The 16664-nt window shown below is 38.7% G+C and overlaps 1 protein-coding gene across 5 annotated transcripts in view; it reads right to left on the reverse strand.

The window, feature by feature from the left end:
* LOC136866267 (PRKC apoptosis WT1 regulator protein) overlaps positions 1 to 16664 on the reverse strand; it is a 303714-nt gene that overhangs the window by 286682 nt on the left and 368 nt on the right. For 2 of the 5 annotated variants that reach the window (XM_067143081.2, XM_067143080.2), the window contains exons 1-2: positions 15951 to 16132; positions 678 to 796 (exon numbers count right to left, since the gene is read on the reverse strand). In XM_067143081.2, the coding sequence (XP_066999182.1) occupies positions 678 to 796; positions 15951 to 15976 (145 nt within the window). In that variant the 5' untranslated portion in view covers positions 15977 to 16132. Of the gene's footprint in view, positions 1 to 677; positions 797 to 15950; positions 16133 to 16664 lie in introns of those variants that run through there. The other 3 variants (XM_067143079.2, XM_067143077.2, XM_067143078.2) reach the window with 2 other exon arrangements.

Here is a 16664-nt window from a genome sequence, read left to right on the forward strand (position 1 = left end):
CACTCGGCACCGGGTCACCTTCTCACTCTTTCCAGAAGATCCTTTATTCCACCTGTACCTTGGTCCTAAACACACAGTACTTCTTTCTTGAACCAGTGTCTAACAGACACTTGCCAGATCCTCCTTCCCTGCAGTTGCCCATGGAGTGGAACATTTCTTCAAGATATTCTGGTGTTAGGCACTCAAGACAGATGGACATAAAACATAAGCATAGCTCTGCATTTGTGTTCAGGCGATATTTGCCCTCAGAATTTTGATGTGGACCAAGGATCTTTCCTATGAATTTTTCTTCATTGGATCCACTCCATCTCACCCTGGTGAGACAGGGCCAAGCATTTAGCAGCTTATAAAACTTCAGGATATATTACTGTAGTGCAGTGGCAGTATTAGGTCTGCCATGAGGTCGATCTGACTGATAAGTGTAATGAGAGGTGAAAAGCTGTTTTCATTCATTTAGCAAAATATTATAGGGCTTATTAATATCATAACTATTATTATCATCATTAAATTGCTAAACACAATCCTTTCAACATTAATTGTTTATTGTGAGTGAACTGAGCTGTAACGCTGTGAAAGAGAAAATTTCTGATAGAGAACTACAATGAATAAATAAAAAAGTTAAGAAAGTAGGCCTATGCCCTTGAAAACTTAAATTGGAAAGTAACAGACACACATACCAAGTCTTGTGGGAGGATTGACGGTTCTGGCTCGAGCAGTTCGAATCCTAGACCGACGAGATGACAATTCAAAATCATTTTCTACATCTTCCTGGCTGACTGAACTCGAAGCCATTTCACTGTGAAAAAAGAAAATATTTCCATGTTATAACAAAAACAGTCTGTAAATACCCAGGATACAACCCCTTAAAAAATAAATGTTATGTCCTGCAGAAACTTGTAAAAATAAATGGGTCATCCTGACAGCAGGAGATGTGCTTATTTTTAAGACAACATAATATTTTAAGCTCCGTTCATTCATTTATCAGAAACTACTATTTCTCTTCCATGAACCATATGCTACCTATAATCAGCTACTGCCCCTACTAAAAATCAATCAGCAAATTCCTTGAGTCTTACTACAATATCTGCCTATATGCTTGATAAATGTCGGGGTATTGCAGAAATACCTTGCCTTTTCTTCTTATCGAGGTGGCGGTGGTTATTGTTATTGTACAAGAGGTACACCCGCCCCATATATTTAAATGAAGTGCCTTTGAGAATGCCATCTGATACATGAAGTATCAACAACTAATACAAGAAGTTTGGACATTTCTCTATAGATGTCGCTATTACAGACTTATGTTATGCCCTCTGATGCGAGGACTGACCTAAAATTGTAAAGTAATTTTGTATTTTAAGGTTTTCAAAACTGAATTAGGTGTTCTTTGTTTTTGGTGAGTATACCATTGTATATTTATTTTTCACCCAATCAAAAATTTTCTGTTATTTATTTGATCATCCAGTAAGAATTGGGGGTGTGTCGGGCCTTAGCCCAGAGCTTTCTGGAACTTTTCCCTTGGCTATAGAAGGTGGGACAGTTTCTGGCCAGGTGGTCTTATTCATCGCTCCAGTCTAGTGTGTGTGTGTGTTCGCAAAGGAGGCCGGGGCACCTCGTCCATCTTCAAGAGGTCCACCAGCTCAAGGTAATGGCACATTCTCATTAAAATCTTTTAGTCTTTCAAAACTAGCTCGAGGGGAATGTTTCAAACCTTTAGTAATGTAAGTACATTTCTCCTAAAATGTAAATTTCTGGTTCAAACAAGTCAAAAGAACTTAGCCAAAATCAGGGAATAGAAAGATACCCTCCCGAATTCCCTTTCAACTAGCCTTTGATGTGACTATGATTTTGTAATATTTTCTATGTTGTAATTTCAGTAACTTAAATATTCTCTCCATCTAGTCACCTCAGTAGTACAGGCTTAGCCTCTGTAACTTTGGGCCATAAACCCAAATAGCGTTTTAAGGTTTTCAAAGGAGTGCAAGTGTACGCCTCATCACCATTTTGATTTTTGGGCCAGTAACTTTAACCTGTTGTTTTTCACAAAGGACTGGTAGAATGGGTACTCGACACCCCTGTTAAACTCTATTTCTGTCTTTTCATTTAAAGATGTTAGACTGCTGAGCATTTAAAACAGTGAATACTCTTTGACTTTGTAAAATGTAGGTTGTGCCTTTTGATAGGCCTGAAAATTTTTGGAAACAGATTCCTAAGTGTAAATTGATAGAGCAATAACCCTCTTTACTTTGATGTAAAAGAAATTGGGAGACCCGTCTCCTTGACTGTTTGTTAACATGAGCAGTTGTGCTCATGTAAAATTGGTAATTATGGGAGGTGCAAGCTCAAGCTTGCTAATTTGTTGTTAGTTGATTGGTCTGATTTTTTAAAAGTTTTAAGGTATCTAGCTTGTAAGCAAAACTTTGAACCTGAATTTGTACAGCTGCGACTTTGAAAAGAAATCAAAAGATAGCAGAGAAAGAAATATAGCTCTGATGTTAAAGTTTTAAATTAATCTTCTGATTGTCTTATATCGACCCATTCATGCCCGTACCTTCTTTCACCTCTGTCCACTATGGAATCTCCGTAACAAGTGGTAGCAGAGCGTGGTTGAATGGGTCTGGATAAAGTCCCTTTTGACGGCTACTCATAAGAATCGATACCGGACTCTAAAAAAATTGTTTTGGTCGCTGGTATTTTTAAAATTTTGTTATATTTTCTGTCACTATGTCTGGTTCTCGGGAAGTCCTTGCACCTGGGTACTTGCGCAAGGAGGAACTAATCTATGAACTCCTAATTAGGAAGGTCCAGTCAGGCAGGGCACGGTTGTGGCAGATATTGCCAAATTTAAGGAATCTTTAGAATTTCCCATTTGTATTCCAGTAATTGGAGACAAAGATATTTATGAAGCTCTGTCCACGATCACTGATAATATCACCAAGCTAGCTTCTGTCGTTAGTTTTTTTTTTAAGTAAGTGATACTTCTACTAATCAACTTAAGAGAGTTCAGGCTAAATTGTTTCATTTTTTCAATAGAGCTAAGGACCTATTGTCTCTGAAATTGAAGAATGAGCATGCTAAGGAAGCGAGTAATCTGGTGGAACACCTGTCTGATAGGTCAAATGTGGTTAGTCTACTGTTGTCCAGGGCCGCTAGTGCTAAAAGTGACCCTGTTTCAACTGTAAACTTGGCTGCGGAAGAGGACTCTAATAGGTCGGCCGAGAGTAGGAAATCGGTGGCTACACAATAAACATATGCCCCATCGGAACAAGTGTGTGATCATCTAAGACAACTCCCACCTTTCTTTATGAGTTTTTGAACTTTCTCAACTTGCAATGCAGTCCTCTATTATGTCGCCAGGTTTCAGCAGCTTGCCCCACCCATTAGCCATGATGCTTAAGGGCATATCCAAGTTCTCGGTAAATTCTACTAATGAGGTGATATCCTTTTTAAGATTCCTAGTTGAATTTCAAATCATGCTTTGGTATTTGCTCTCTCTCTCTCCCTCTCTCTCTCAAATTCTCCTAATAATTTACCCCTATTCTGTAGGCGTCCTCTCGGACAAAATCGTAAAAGCCAGATGTTCTATTGAAGACTTCCATGCCCATCTTTTGGCTAATTATATTCCAGCTAGAGCAATATTATTCTTAATACAGAAGTACTACTTCCGAGTACAGAGGATGGAAGAAAATTTGGCCAAAAGTTTTATACGTGGGTATTTCCTCCCCATTTTCCAGAAGATCAAATTGTGCAAACCATTGTAGAAGGAATCTCTCCACCTTATAGGTCGTACTTATGTTTTTCCTCTCGACCCCAAACCTTCTCGGAACTCAAGGCAATGGCAGTGACAGCCGAAGGAGTGAGGTATGCTGACGCATTTCGAGTCGCCAGGGAGCCCCCTTCATCATCTAACAGTTCTCGGCCAACACCTCGCCGAACATTCCCCACACGCAAGTGCTATGCGTGCAGATAGACTGAACACCTTAGGAATAAGTGCCCTTGGTAAAATCTAGTGGAACTAGGAATGGAGCAGGTCCATCCCAAGGTTGTTTCAAGTGCGGGTCGTTTTCCCATCTAGCCAAGAATTGCACTTCACTTAACAGCATACCGTCCTGTTCAACTTCTGGTGCTGCCTCCGCTAACCCAGGTGATAGGAAGTGACTAGTTTCAGCCGCTGAGTCACTATATTCTCCCTCCCGAGGCTCAGTCCCCATCAAATCAGGCAACGAATCCGTCAAGAAAGAAACTTCCTCTAATTTATTATTTGAAGGCCCTAGGAAATGACTTAAAATTGCTTCTGAGACTCCAGGATTTGTGCCATATATGGTTCGATAGAAGGCAATTCGATTTTAGGAAGGGTTATTCCACTGAAGCTCAACTTGTAGGATTCCAGCAAGATATAGCAGATATCTTGGATTCTGGAGGTCAAATGGACTGTATCGCAATTGACCTGTCTAAAGCATTTGATAGGGTGGATCATGGGAGACTACTGGCAAAAATGAGTGCAATTGGACTAGACAAAAGAGTGACTGAATGGGTTGCTATATGTCTAGAAAATAGATCTCAGAGAATTGGAGTAGGCAAAGCTTTATCTGACCCTGTAATAATTAAGAGGGGAATTCCTCAAGGCAGTATTATTGGACCTTTATGTTTTCTTATATATATAAATGATATGAGTAAAGGAGTGGAATCAGAGGTAAGGCTTTTTGCGGATGATGTTATTCTCTATAGAGTGATAAATAAGTTACAAGATTGTGAACAACTGCAACGTGACCTCGAAAATGTTGTGAGATGGACAGCAGGCAATGGTATGTTGATAAATGGGGTTAAAAGTCAGGTTGTGAGTTTCACAAATTGGAAAAGTCCTCTCAGTTTTAATTACTGCATTGATGGGGTGAAAGTTCCTTTTGGGGATCATTGTAAGTATCTGGGTGTTAATATAAGGAAAGATCTTCATTGGGGTAAACACATAAATGAGATTGTACATGGTTATGAGGGTGTTTAGGGGTTGTAGTAAGGATGTAAAGGAGAGTGCATATAAGTCTCTGGTAAGACCCCAACTAGAGTATGGTTCCAGTGTATGGGACCCTCACCAGGATTACCTGATTCAAGAACTGGAAAAAATCCAAAGAAAAGCAGCTCGATTTGTTCTGGGTGATTTCCGACAAAAGAGTAGCGTTACAAAAATGTTGCAATGTTTGGGTTGGGAAGAATTGAGAGAAAGAAGAAGAGCTGCTCGAGTAAGTGGTATGTTGTTTATAAGTTTCTTTCCGTATTATAGATATTACTTTACAAAAACAATATAAATATAAGTCACCACCTTATCAATACAAAATTTATTCACATTCAGCTAGTAAATATGGTCAAGACCGGTTTCAACCCCTAGGGGTTCATCTTCAGTTGACATGCATAAAAGATATATTTTACAAAAACATCACATATAATGATTAAAACTTAAATGAAGTCCAACTGATCATAAATGTTGGTATGTATGTCTTGGTACATTTGAGCTATTGTATGTGTCAATCCTAAGTTTCCCAGCATACAGTGTCAAGGTAAGTAGTTAACTAATATACATCATCCATGAAATTACATGCTATTTTTCACGTTATCACTATCTAATTTGGGTTGTACAATGTGGGAGGAGATATACATACGTTTGTGTAAATTAATAGTAGTAAGTTCAGTAATATACATTAAAAATTGGTATTTAAATTACATTAATTGATTATTGATCAGTCATATGAAAATGTAGAATTATTGGTTTGGACACTTGTGATTAAAATATTAGTATGCAATACCTTGTTGGCATACATCTTAAATACTAAAGTATCAGTTTATAAAGCCTATTGTTATTTTATGTCTTGGAATAGGGTTGAACTTTTAGAAAACTATTTGTTTTGTTGAGCATAGGCATTGGATAATCTTGTTAAATTGGACACATAACTAAAACAGTGGTATATATATACCTTGTTAAAAATACATTGCATACATTATTAATATGTGGTGCTATATATACATTGTTTAGGGTAAAATGGGGTTAACGAAGTTTTCACAACAGTATTTGATTGGTTATAATGTTCCGATATAATGGGTCCGTAAAAAGATGTAACTATATACATAATTGCGGTTGGATAAGTATTTGTATAATCTGCTTGCAATTTAGGTAATATTTGGTTGTAATGCCTGGCGATATTTTGGGCAGCTACTGTTGTTAGAGCTATTAAGAGTCTTGAATATTATTGATGGAGCATGTTCTTCTTTTCGTGTGCCGTAATATGTTGAGTTGGTGACATTTGTAAGAACACGTCGAATGTTATGCGTCCTGGTAGGGTGCACGTTGATTTTATCGTAGAAGCATGTAAGTTGTGAAAACAAAGTATCTGGAAGTAGAAATTACAAGATTATCCAATGCCTATGCTCAACAAAAATAGTTTTCTAAAAGTTCAACCCTATTCCAAGACATAAAATAACAATAATAGGCTTTATAAACTGATACTTTAGTATTTAAGATATATGCCAACAAGGTATTGCATACTAATATTTTAATCACAAGTGTCCAAACCAATAATTCTACATTTTCATATGACTGATCAATAATCAATTAATGTAATTTAAGAACCAATTTTTAATGTATATTACTGAACTTACTACTATTAATTTACACAAACGTACGTATATCTCATTCCACATTGTACAACCCAAATTAGATAGTGATAACATGAAAAATAGCATGTAATTTCATGGATGATGTATATTAGTTAACTACTTACCTTGACACTGTATGCTGGGAAACTTAGGATTGACACATACAACAGCTCAAATGTACCAAGACATACATACCAACATTTATGATCAGTTGGACTTAATTTAAGTTTTAATCATTATGTGTGATGTTTTTGTAAAATATATCTTTTATGCATGTCAACTGAAGATGACCCCCTAGGGGTCGAAACCGGTCTTGACCATATTTACTAGCTGAATGTGAATAAATTTTGTATTGATAAGGTGGTGACATATATATATATATATATATATTGTTTTTGTAAACTAAGTGGTATGTTCCGAGCTGTCAGCGGAGAGATGGCGTGGAATGACATTAGTAGACGAATAAGTTTGAATGGCGTTTATAAAAGTAGGAAAGATCACAATATGAAGATAAAGTTGGAATTCAAGAGGACAAACTGGGGCAAATATTCATTTATAGGAAGGGGAGTTAGGGATTGGAATAACTTACCAAGGGAGATGTCCAATAAATTTCCAATTTCTTTGAAATCATTTAAGAAAAGGCTAGGAAAGCAACAGATAGGGAATCTGCCACCTGGGCGGCTGCCCTAAATGCAGATCAGTATTGATTGATTGATTGATATGAAAATTGAGGTAAATAATGAACCTGTTATGGCGCTATTAGATTCAGGGAGCATTAGCTCTATTATTTCTGAGGAGTGGTACTCTAAATTGAAAGCCTGTTGTAAATTTCCGAACTGTTGTTTGTCTTCTATTAAATGTGTTTCGGCAAATTTGTCACCATTAGAAATTTTAGGCTTAATTTTTGCTAAAGTTAGAATCACAAAATTTATATGGAAAATTTGTGGCTAAACAATTGTCTTGCCCTGTACTATCGGGGGCCGATTTCATGCCTCATTCCAGTCTTGTGCTCGATCTTCAGAGCAAGTCTTGCACATTCAAGTTTGCTAGTAACATTAATATTCCTCTTTTGAAATGTAATTCTGTGTCATTTTCATCTATTTCGCCTACCCAGAGTGAGATGTCATTAGATCTGAAGCATCTACTTGAGGACCAGACTGAGAGCATTCGAAAGTTGTGTCAATCTTTTACGGATGTATTATCGGAAAACCTTGGTGTCGCTGACCTCACTTAGTACAAGATTGAGCTAACCAACTCTATTCCAGTTAGGTTTCCTCCTTATAGGCTATCTCTACCTAAAATGAAGGCACTCATGGAAATCATTGATCAGATGTTAAAAGATGGTATTATTGAACCTTGAAAGTCGGCGTATTCATCGCCCATTTTTCTTGTACCGAAAACCCAAGGTGGTTACAGGCCTGTTATTGATTACAGAGCTTTAAACCGTAAGGTCGTATAACAATCTGTGCCCCTTCCTGATCTTCATTCTTGTTTTTCATGGTTTTGCAAGGCTAAGTTCTTAACCATCTTAGATCTTAACCAGGTATATAATCAGATACATCTGGCAGAAGAATCCAAACATCTAATGGCTTTTGCCATTGATTGGAATTTGCATGAATACAACTGCATGCCTTCCGAGCTCCACACGGGCACGGCTGTCCTTACTAGACTGCTAGATAGCCATCTCCGACATTAAATTCAAATACCTTTATCATTATCTTGATGATGTTGTGTTTTCGGAGACCTTTGAAGAACACTTAGATCATCTGAAGGAAGTTCTAAATCGCCTTCGTAGGGCTGGGTTGACAGTTAAGTTATCTAAGGTAGCTTTTGCTAAGCTTTCTGTGTCATTCTTACGGCATATTGTGTCGCCCGATGGTGCTGCTATCGACCATTCCAGAACGCAGGCTATTTGTGACTTCAAGCCGCCGAAGGACGTCAACGGAACCGCCAGGTTCATAGGCATGGTGAATTTCTTCAGGAAATTTATTCCCAACTTCGCTAATAGGGTGGTGCCTCTAAACCTACTTCGTAGGAAAGATGTCAAGTTCGAATGGAGGCCATCGCAACAAGCTGTGTTTGAAGATCTTAAATTAGCTCTTTGTAAACCCCCAGTATTAGCCATGCCCGATTTCTCTAAGAAATTCATAGTCCAAACCGATGCCTCCTCACCTGCTGTTGCTGCTGTCCTTGCAGTCATGTTTGTCTTGGAGAAGTTCCGACTTAATCTGCAGCATGCCAAATTTGAATTAGAAACAGAAATTCAAGCTTTAAGTTGGGTTTTAGCTAGGCCTCGTCGTACCAGACGTATCTATCGCCCATTGGGCTATCAGAATTTCTGCTTTTCAGTTCGACGTGCGACACATTCTAGGATCAGAAAATGTGGTCACCGATGGCCTAAGCCGCATGTTTTCTACTGATGTTGAGACCAGCGAACAGGAGGACAGCTCTTCTCCTCCCATGCCCATACCTTCGGGTGCTGGTGCTATTCTGACCGATGCCCCTAGGTTGTTTCGTAACATCAAGAAAAATCAGCGGGAATGGAAACCCTTTCTTCTGGGGAACACGTTGTCCCTTATGTGCTGAGGAATGGGGTTCTGTGCTGCCCTTCGAGGCACGATCAGAAAATGAAAGTGGTGGTTCCAACTGTTCTTGTGCCCATGATCTTCAAATATCATCATGAGACCCCATTAGGGGGGCATTTAGGCATCTTCAAAACCAGAGAGAAGATCAGAGAAATGTTTATCTGGAAGAGTATGGACAGCAAAATCAGAGAAATGGTTAAAGCTTGTAAATCTTGCTTGCTTAGTAAGCCCACACTGTCGATTAAGCTAGGCCTATTGTCATGGCATCAGGAATCCCGCCCCATGGAGCGTTTGTACAGACTATGTCAGACCTTTCCCTCAATCGAAGGGGAACGGGAATAAGTTTATCCTTGTATGTGTAGACTGCTTCACTAGATTTTCATGGTTATTTCCGACTAAGCTGGCTACCGCTCAGTCCACCATTTCTTGTCTTAATACTAACCTTGCTTCTTTTGGTTCTTGTCAATATATAGTTTACAATAATGCAGAGGCTTTCACATCTAACTTATTCCGAAAATTCTGTTTTGATTTGTCCACATCCCATGTAATTACTTCCGCTTATTTTCCTCAACCATTTCTGGCTGAGCGGGTCAATCGTAATCTTCGATCTGCTTTGATAGCTTTTCATCGTGAAGATCATTCCAGTACGTCTCTGCATTGGTTATCTTTTGCTCTAAATTCGGCCGTTCACGAGTCCCACAAGTTCACTCCTGCCTCTCTCATGTTTAAGTTTGTTCCCAAAACACGCTGCTGTCTAATCTTTGGTCCCTCAATGAGATATTGCCAGAGACAATAGATCCCGATTATATCAGGGACCTAGGGAAGAAGGCTAAAAGTAACCTTAAGGCTTCTCATGAGAAAGTTAAGGAGAGATATGATCATGGACGGAGGCCCACCAATTTAAAGGTCGAGATCAGATCGTGGATAAGAATTTCGTACCTGCAAGCAAGCTTGCCCCCAAGATTTCATGGGCCATGTATTATTTTGGATTTCTTAACTCCGGCCACATTTTTGGTGAGCAACCCAGCCACTGAGAGAATATTTAGAGTTCACCTTTCTCAGATTAAACCTGCATGAAATCTTTGTTTTTCAGTATAGGATTCTAAGCCATGGCAGTAAGAAAACAGTTATATTTCTTTCCTTAACAGCTCAGTAACTTAAAATTTATTAGTTAAATTATTTTGTAAGGGGTATAGGGAGGCCTTCTGCCCCGCCCATATGCATCTATGGTATCACCTTGTTGCTGTATATCATCCTGTACAAAACTTTTCCTCTAATAAGATTTGTTTTCTTCTGCTGCCTGGTTGCCATTACCTTTCCCCTCCCTCCAAAACCAAGCCTGCAATTAGCACACTCATCCTCGATGTCGCCCACCTCATCTGAACCTGCAGCTTAAAAAATAAACTCTCGCTCTCCATAACAACAGTCTCTGACACCAAGTAAATTACTGTTTCAGTGTCCTCTCTGTCATATGCGGTCGAGTGACTACATCTGGCGAGTGATGCTGGTGTGGGGTAAGGGCCCAACCCGCTTTCCTTCATGACGGCGTACTTGAGCACCCTCCTTATCGTCAAGGGCTGAGGTGCGGTAACACTACCACCTACTCCACCTTCAATCAGTGCCTCTATATCTGGTCGGTGTCGACTATCACCATGGCTGCCCCTCTCAAGGTAGTGGGAGAGATGTATCTGAGGGTACTAGGGAGGGGGGGTGTCCGGGAGACCCCACCCGCGTATCAACAGCAGCAGCCACTCTTGCCGTCAAACCTGTACTGTACATTCTGGACTTCTACGGCTTCAGGAAGACTTCAAGACTTGTTTTTGACATAATTACTTACAAATGAACTTTCATCAAGAAATATTCTGTCTGTAAAATTCAACTTCAAATTTTTCTAAAAATAACAAATTTTCTAAACTGTGTCACCCAAGGAAGAACTTTTGGGGGAGAGGTCTGTACTGGAGGTATGCCTGCCCCGTACATTTAAATGAAGCGTCTTGGAGGATGCCATCTCATATATACAGTTTGCAACAATTAATACAAGAAGTTTGGACATTTCTCTACAGATGTCGCTGCTATAAACTTATGTTATGCCCTTTGGTGTGAGGACTGACCTAAAATTGTAGAGTAATTTTGTATTTTAAGGTTTACAAAACTGACTGGTTATTCTTTGTTTTTTGTGAGTTAAAGTTTACAACACATTTATCTGTTCTAAGATGTTGGCCAACAGAAAATTATGTATATTTTTCATCCAATCAAAAATTTTCTGTTATTTATTTGACCATCCAATAAGAATTGGGGGTGTGTTGGGCCTTAGCCCAGAGCTTTCTGGAACTTTCCCCTTGGCTATAAAAGGTGGCACATTTTCTGGCCAGGTGGTCTTATTCATCGCTCCAGTCTAGTGTGTGTGTTCGCAAAGGAGGCCGGGGCGCCTCATCTATCTTCAAGAAGTTCACCAGCTCAAGGTAATGACAGATCCTCATTAAAATCTTTTAGTCTTTCAAAACTAGCTCGAAAGGAAGGTTTCAAACCTTCAGTAATGTAATTTCATTTTTCCTAAAATGTAAATTTCGGATTCTAAATGTAAATTTCAAACAAATCAAAACTTAGCCGAAATCAGGGAATAGAAAATGAGATACCCTCTCGAACTCCTTTTCAATTAGCTTTTGAGGTGACTATAATATTGTAATCTTTTCTATGTTGTAATTTCAGTAACTTAAATATTCTCTCCATCTAGTCACCTCAGTAGTACAGGCTTAGCCTCTGTAACTTCAGGCCATAAACCCAAATAGCGTTTTAAGATTTTCAAAGGAGCGCATGTGTCCGCCTTGTCACCATTTTGATTTTTGGGCCAGTAACTTTAACCTGTTGTTTTTCACAAAGGACTGGTAGAATGGGTACTCAGTACCCCTGTTAAGCTCTATTTCTGTCTTTTCATTTAAAGATGTTAGACTGCTGAGCATTTAAAACAATGAATACTGTTCGATTTTGTAAAATGTAGGTTGTGCCTTTTGATAGGCCTGGAAGTTTTTGGAAATAGATTCCTAACTGTAAATTGATAGAGCAATAGCGCTCTTCAAGTTGACGTAAAAGAAATTGGGAGACCCGTCACCTTGACTGTTTGTTAACATGAGCAGTTGTGCTCATGTAAAATTGGTAATTAGCAAGCTGCAAGCTCAAGCTTGCTAATTTGTTGTTAGTTGATTGTTCTCATTTTCTAAAAGTTGTTAGGTACCTAGCTTGTAAGCAAAACTTTAGTACCTGAATTTGTACAGTTGAGACTTTGAAAAGAAACCAAAAGATAGCAGAGAAAGAAATATAGCTCCGATTTTAAAGTTTTAAATTAATCTGTCTGACTGTCTTATATCGACCCATTCATGTCCACACCTTCCTTCACCTCTGTCGAGCATGGAATCTCCGTAACAGTTATAATAGGAAGCACAACTGGGCAACCATCCTCCATTAACACTAATCAGAGGGAAAAAATGGAAGGGGTCCGACACTAAGAAAAATGAAGGTATCAGACAAATAAAAGACATGGGCCACAAAGGTAGTGAAAATGAATATCTTCTGAGGCCTCCATACACAATACAGTCACGGTCAGAAAAGTATAAGAGTTGACCAAGGAAGGTTGGATAGGAGATATGAATGCGAGGAGCCTGGCGTAAATGGAAGCAATGTCAAGACTCAACTAACGGCCCCGTGGCTGCCAACCCATACTCCCAAGTTAAGAGACCCTGGGGCCCCTTTTAGTAGCATTTTATAATAGGCAGGGCAATACCATGGGTGTTGTTCTAGTGCCCCCACCCACCGGGGGAATTTCGAAGAAGAGCACTTTCTGAACGCTTCAATCAGAGCCGTATGAAAAATAATTGTGATCTTGCTTCAGAGGAATGTTCAATGACTTTGTAAACTAATCTTAAGTGGGGTTTTCACCAAAGCCAATGTGACATATTTTCCGAACCTGAAAATGGGACACTTGGCCATACTGATAACCTTCCAACCCCAACCTCAAGTTAAATGCATATTATGTAACTTTTTTAACAAATAATGCAGATAGGAAATCCATAGACTTTAAAATGCTATTTTTCTTTTTTTTTGGCTAGTTGCTTTACGTCGCACCGACACAGATAGGTCTTATGGCGACGATGGGACAGGAAAGGGCTAGGAGTGGGAAGGAAGCGGCCGTGGCCTTAATTAAGGTACAGCCCCAGCATTTGCCTGGTGTGAAAATGGGAAACCACGGAAAACCATTTTCAGGGCTGCCGACAGTGGGGTTCAAACCTACTATCTCCCGAATACGACTTTAAAATGAAGCAGTAATAATGACTGTGCTGTTGTGTTTGATTTTAAGTGTTGTTCGATGTCGCTCATCTCTCCATGGGACACACAAGATTCGGTGTTACAAATCATGCAATAAACCAAAACAATCGGTACACATTTCCATTATGAACGTGTGTCTACGATAGAAATTATCAATTTATACATTGTACTGAAAATAAATTTTATTAAATTCACTTTAAATTTTAAGTCCTACGACGTGTACCTTCCTTGCACCACAGTAGTAAATATACTTGAGTTTTCAGCATCTTGAATCTTTTATTACATTACTACAGCAACGCAAGACTCCGACTGTCGCTACTGAGATAATAAAACAAAAACCAAACTAAAAGGAGGGAAAGAAGTGCACGCTGTGGCATTGCCATATTTATCGTTGCTTACAACAAACAATACCTGTCAACATCATTCCCTTTCTGCAGTGATGGACATGAAAAACATACCTTAACATAGATTACGTTAGTGAATACACACAAGTAATTGACTTTTTCAACGAAACGAGAAAAAATAGGTATTCAAAAAAAAAAAATCAAAAAAAAAAAAGATCAGTCAAGTTAGTTGGTCATATATATTTGAACAAACATTTCAAACAAACATGTCTGATTTTCTGTTTCTTTGTGAGATGAAACTGAAATGTTAGCTTTCAAAAAGGAATTTCTTGCTCTAGGGGTTCAAAAAATACACTCCGTGTTCTGTGTTAGAATTTTGAATTTTTTAGTCCTAAACTTGTGTTGGTATTTGGGTAAAACTGTGGGTGCCTCTGGCATTCTCTCGATGCTATCTATTTCAACCAATGGTGTTATTTAAATATACGCACACACACGCACGCACAAATATGTCTAACCTCTTTTGCAGAGTGAACGCCTGCACTTCGTCATTCGGTTCCCTCTGCATGTATACTGAAAGCAGACCAATAAATCTTGACATTCTGCACAAATTCATCACCATATTTTGAAGATGCCCCTTTACCCAGTATTTACTAAAACCCAGAATGGGAATAGGTGCCTGCTAACTACGAGTCTGTTGATCCTTTAGCTGCTCAGATATGTTTTTTTTATGTGCTAACATTAAAGGTCGCAAAATTAGTATTATTAGGTGGCATTGTTCCTTGTAGCCTACATCACTGGTGTCAAACCTTGCCTGACGCAAGTGCAGTGCCCTTGCTAGAAATGCCTGTGCCGGAGGGGGGGGGTACAAGTCTCTTCCCCTCAGTCGGCTTGTACTTCCCCACATTACTGATGCAGGGCTGTGCACGCATACTGATTACAGGCTCCAGTTACCTGTTTTGTTCTACAAGCAATGGTTGAAACATAAATCTAAATAGGCTGTAGCACGAGACTTGACACACTAATTGTTTTTGCTATTTGCTTTATATCGCACCGACAAGGATAGGTTTTATGGCGAAGATGGGACAGGAAAGGGCTAGGAGTGGAAAGGAAGCGGCCGTGGCCTTAATTAAGGTACAGCCCCAGCATTTGCCTGGTGTGAAAATGGGAAACCACGGAAAACCATCTTCAGGGCTGCCGATAGTGGGGTTCGAACCTACTATCTCCCGAATACTGGCCGCACTTAAGCAACTGCAGCTATCGAGCTCGGTACACAGTAATTTGTTAGGTTTTGTGTGTGTACTTCTGTATCAACAGGGTTGCTTAAAGGAAGGCTGCTTTCATCGAAGCCTATTTTTTTTTTTTTTTAAGTTTATAACAACATGCCTTTTTACTACAGAAGCGATATAGTAGCGGCATATTATTCAACATTATTCTGCGTCAGCATTGTTCATAGGAGAGTTAAGCATGGTAAGCTGGACAACTGCGATTTTACACTGACTTTAACAACAGACATTTCCGAACGTATAATTTTGCAAACAAGCCAACTATATTCTTTTTGTTATTTGCTTTACGTCGCACCGACACAGATAGGTCTTATGGCGACGATGGGACAGGGAAGGGCTAGGAGTAGGAAGGAAGCGGCCGTGGCCTTAATTAAGGTGTGAAAATGGGAAACCACGGAAAACCATCTTCAGGGCTGCCGACAGTGGGGTTCGAACCCACGATCTCCCGAATACTGGATACTGGCCGCAATTAAGCGACTGCAGCTATCGAGCTCGGTCAACTATATTCTAAACCTACACTTTATTTTCTCCCGAACTAACATATTTATACTGTCTGCACAATTCATTAATAAATTATGTTCTGAAATACATTACCTTACTGTATGGTTTTATTATTTCACTTAACACTGAGTAATGGTTCGAGATAATACGGGATCTTATATTACATAAACTAAACCTGGATACATTAAGCCTATAAATAAATTAATCACACTTTATGCAATGTTCCCCTCCAATATACTGAATAGTGTACCCAATAAATAGAAATTAAATCTTACAAACTGAACACAACACTGGGCTTCATTAAAAATTGGAAGATACGTCAGAACACCACAAAGAATAACGAGCTCACTATTTTTATAACTTCTTAACTAACTTTCCTTCTACCAAAAGTACCAGATGTGTAAAAGTTAAATATCTATCAACACTGGCTAAGTGGCTGTATGACTCATTGTGACCAGAAAATAAACTACCTGCGATTTTCAATATGGCTGCAGACGCTCACCTGATAACTGTCAGGGGAAATAAAACTAGTACGTCAACACTAAAATTCATCTTCCTTTAAAATTTTGAATGACAAATTATCCCACTATCAATCTTCAGTCACAATATATTAAACATACGCTTCAACCTATATTACGACCGATAATAAAACGATAGAACCAACATAACCAACGAGTTACATTGTCTAAAGTTGAAAGAAGAAACCACTTATTTCTCACCAATTAATATATGTAACACGAAAAAAAAAAAAAGGAACATGTAAGAATATAATTACAATCAATATCGGGTTGGAAACTTCAAAATAATATTAAGTACAGGGAGGGAGAAAGAATATTTTTATCGCTTGCAATATAAATTTACATTTTGGCCATCATTTACGGAAGTAAATTAATTATGAAGCAAATAATTTAATTAACGGAATCTTTAAATTAAGTAAAATAGTTCAATGTAATATTAAAGATCCAAATAAATCATTAATTTCACTTTCA

The sequence above is a fragment of the Anabrus simplex genome, chromosome 3 (genome assembly GCF_040414725.1).
Source record: "Anabrus simplex isolate iqAnaSimp1 chromosome 3, ASM4041472v1, whole genome shotgun sequence".
NCBI classification, from domain to species: domain Eukaryota; kingdom Metazoa; phylum Arthropoda; class Insecta; order Orthoptera; family Tettigoniidae; genus Anabrus; species Anabrus simplex.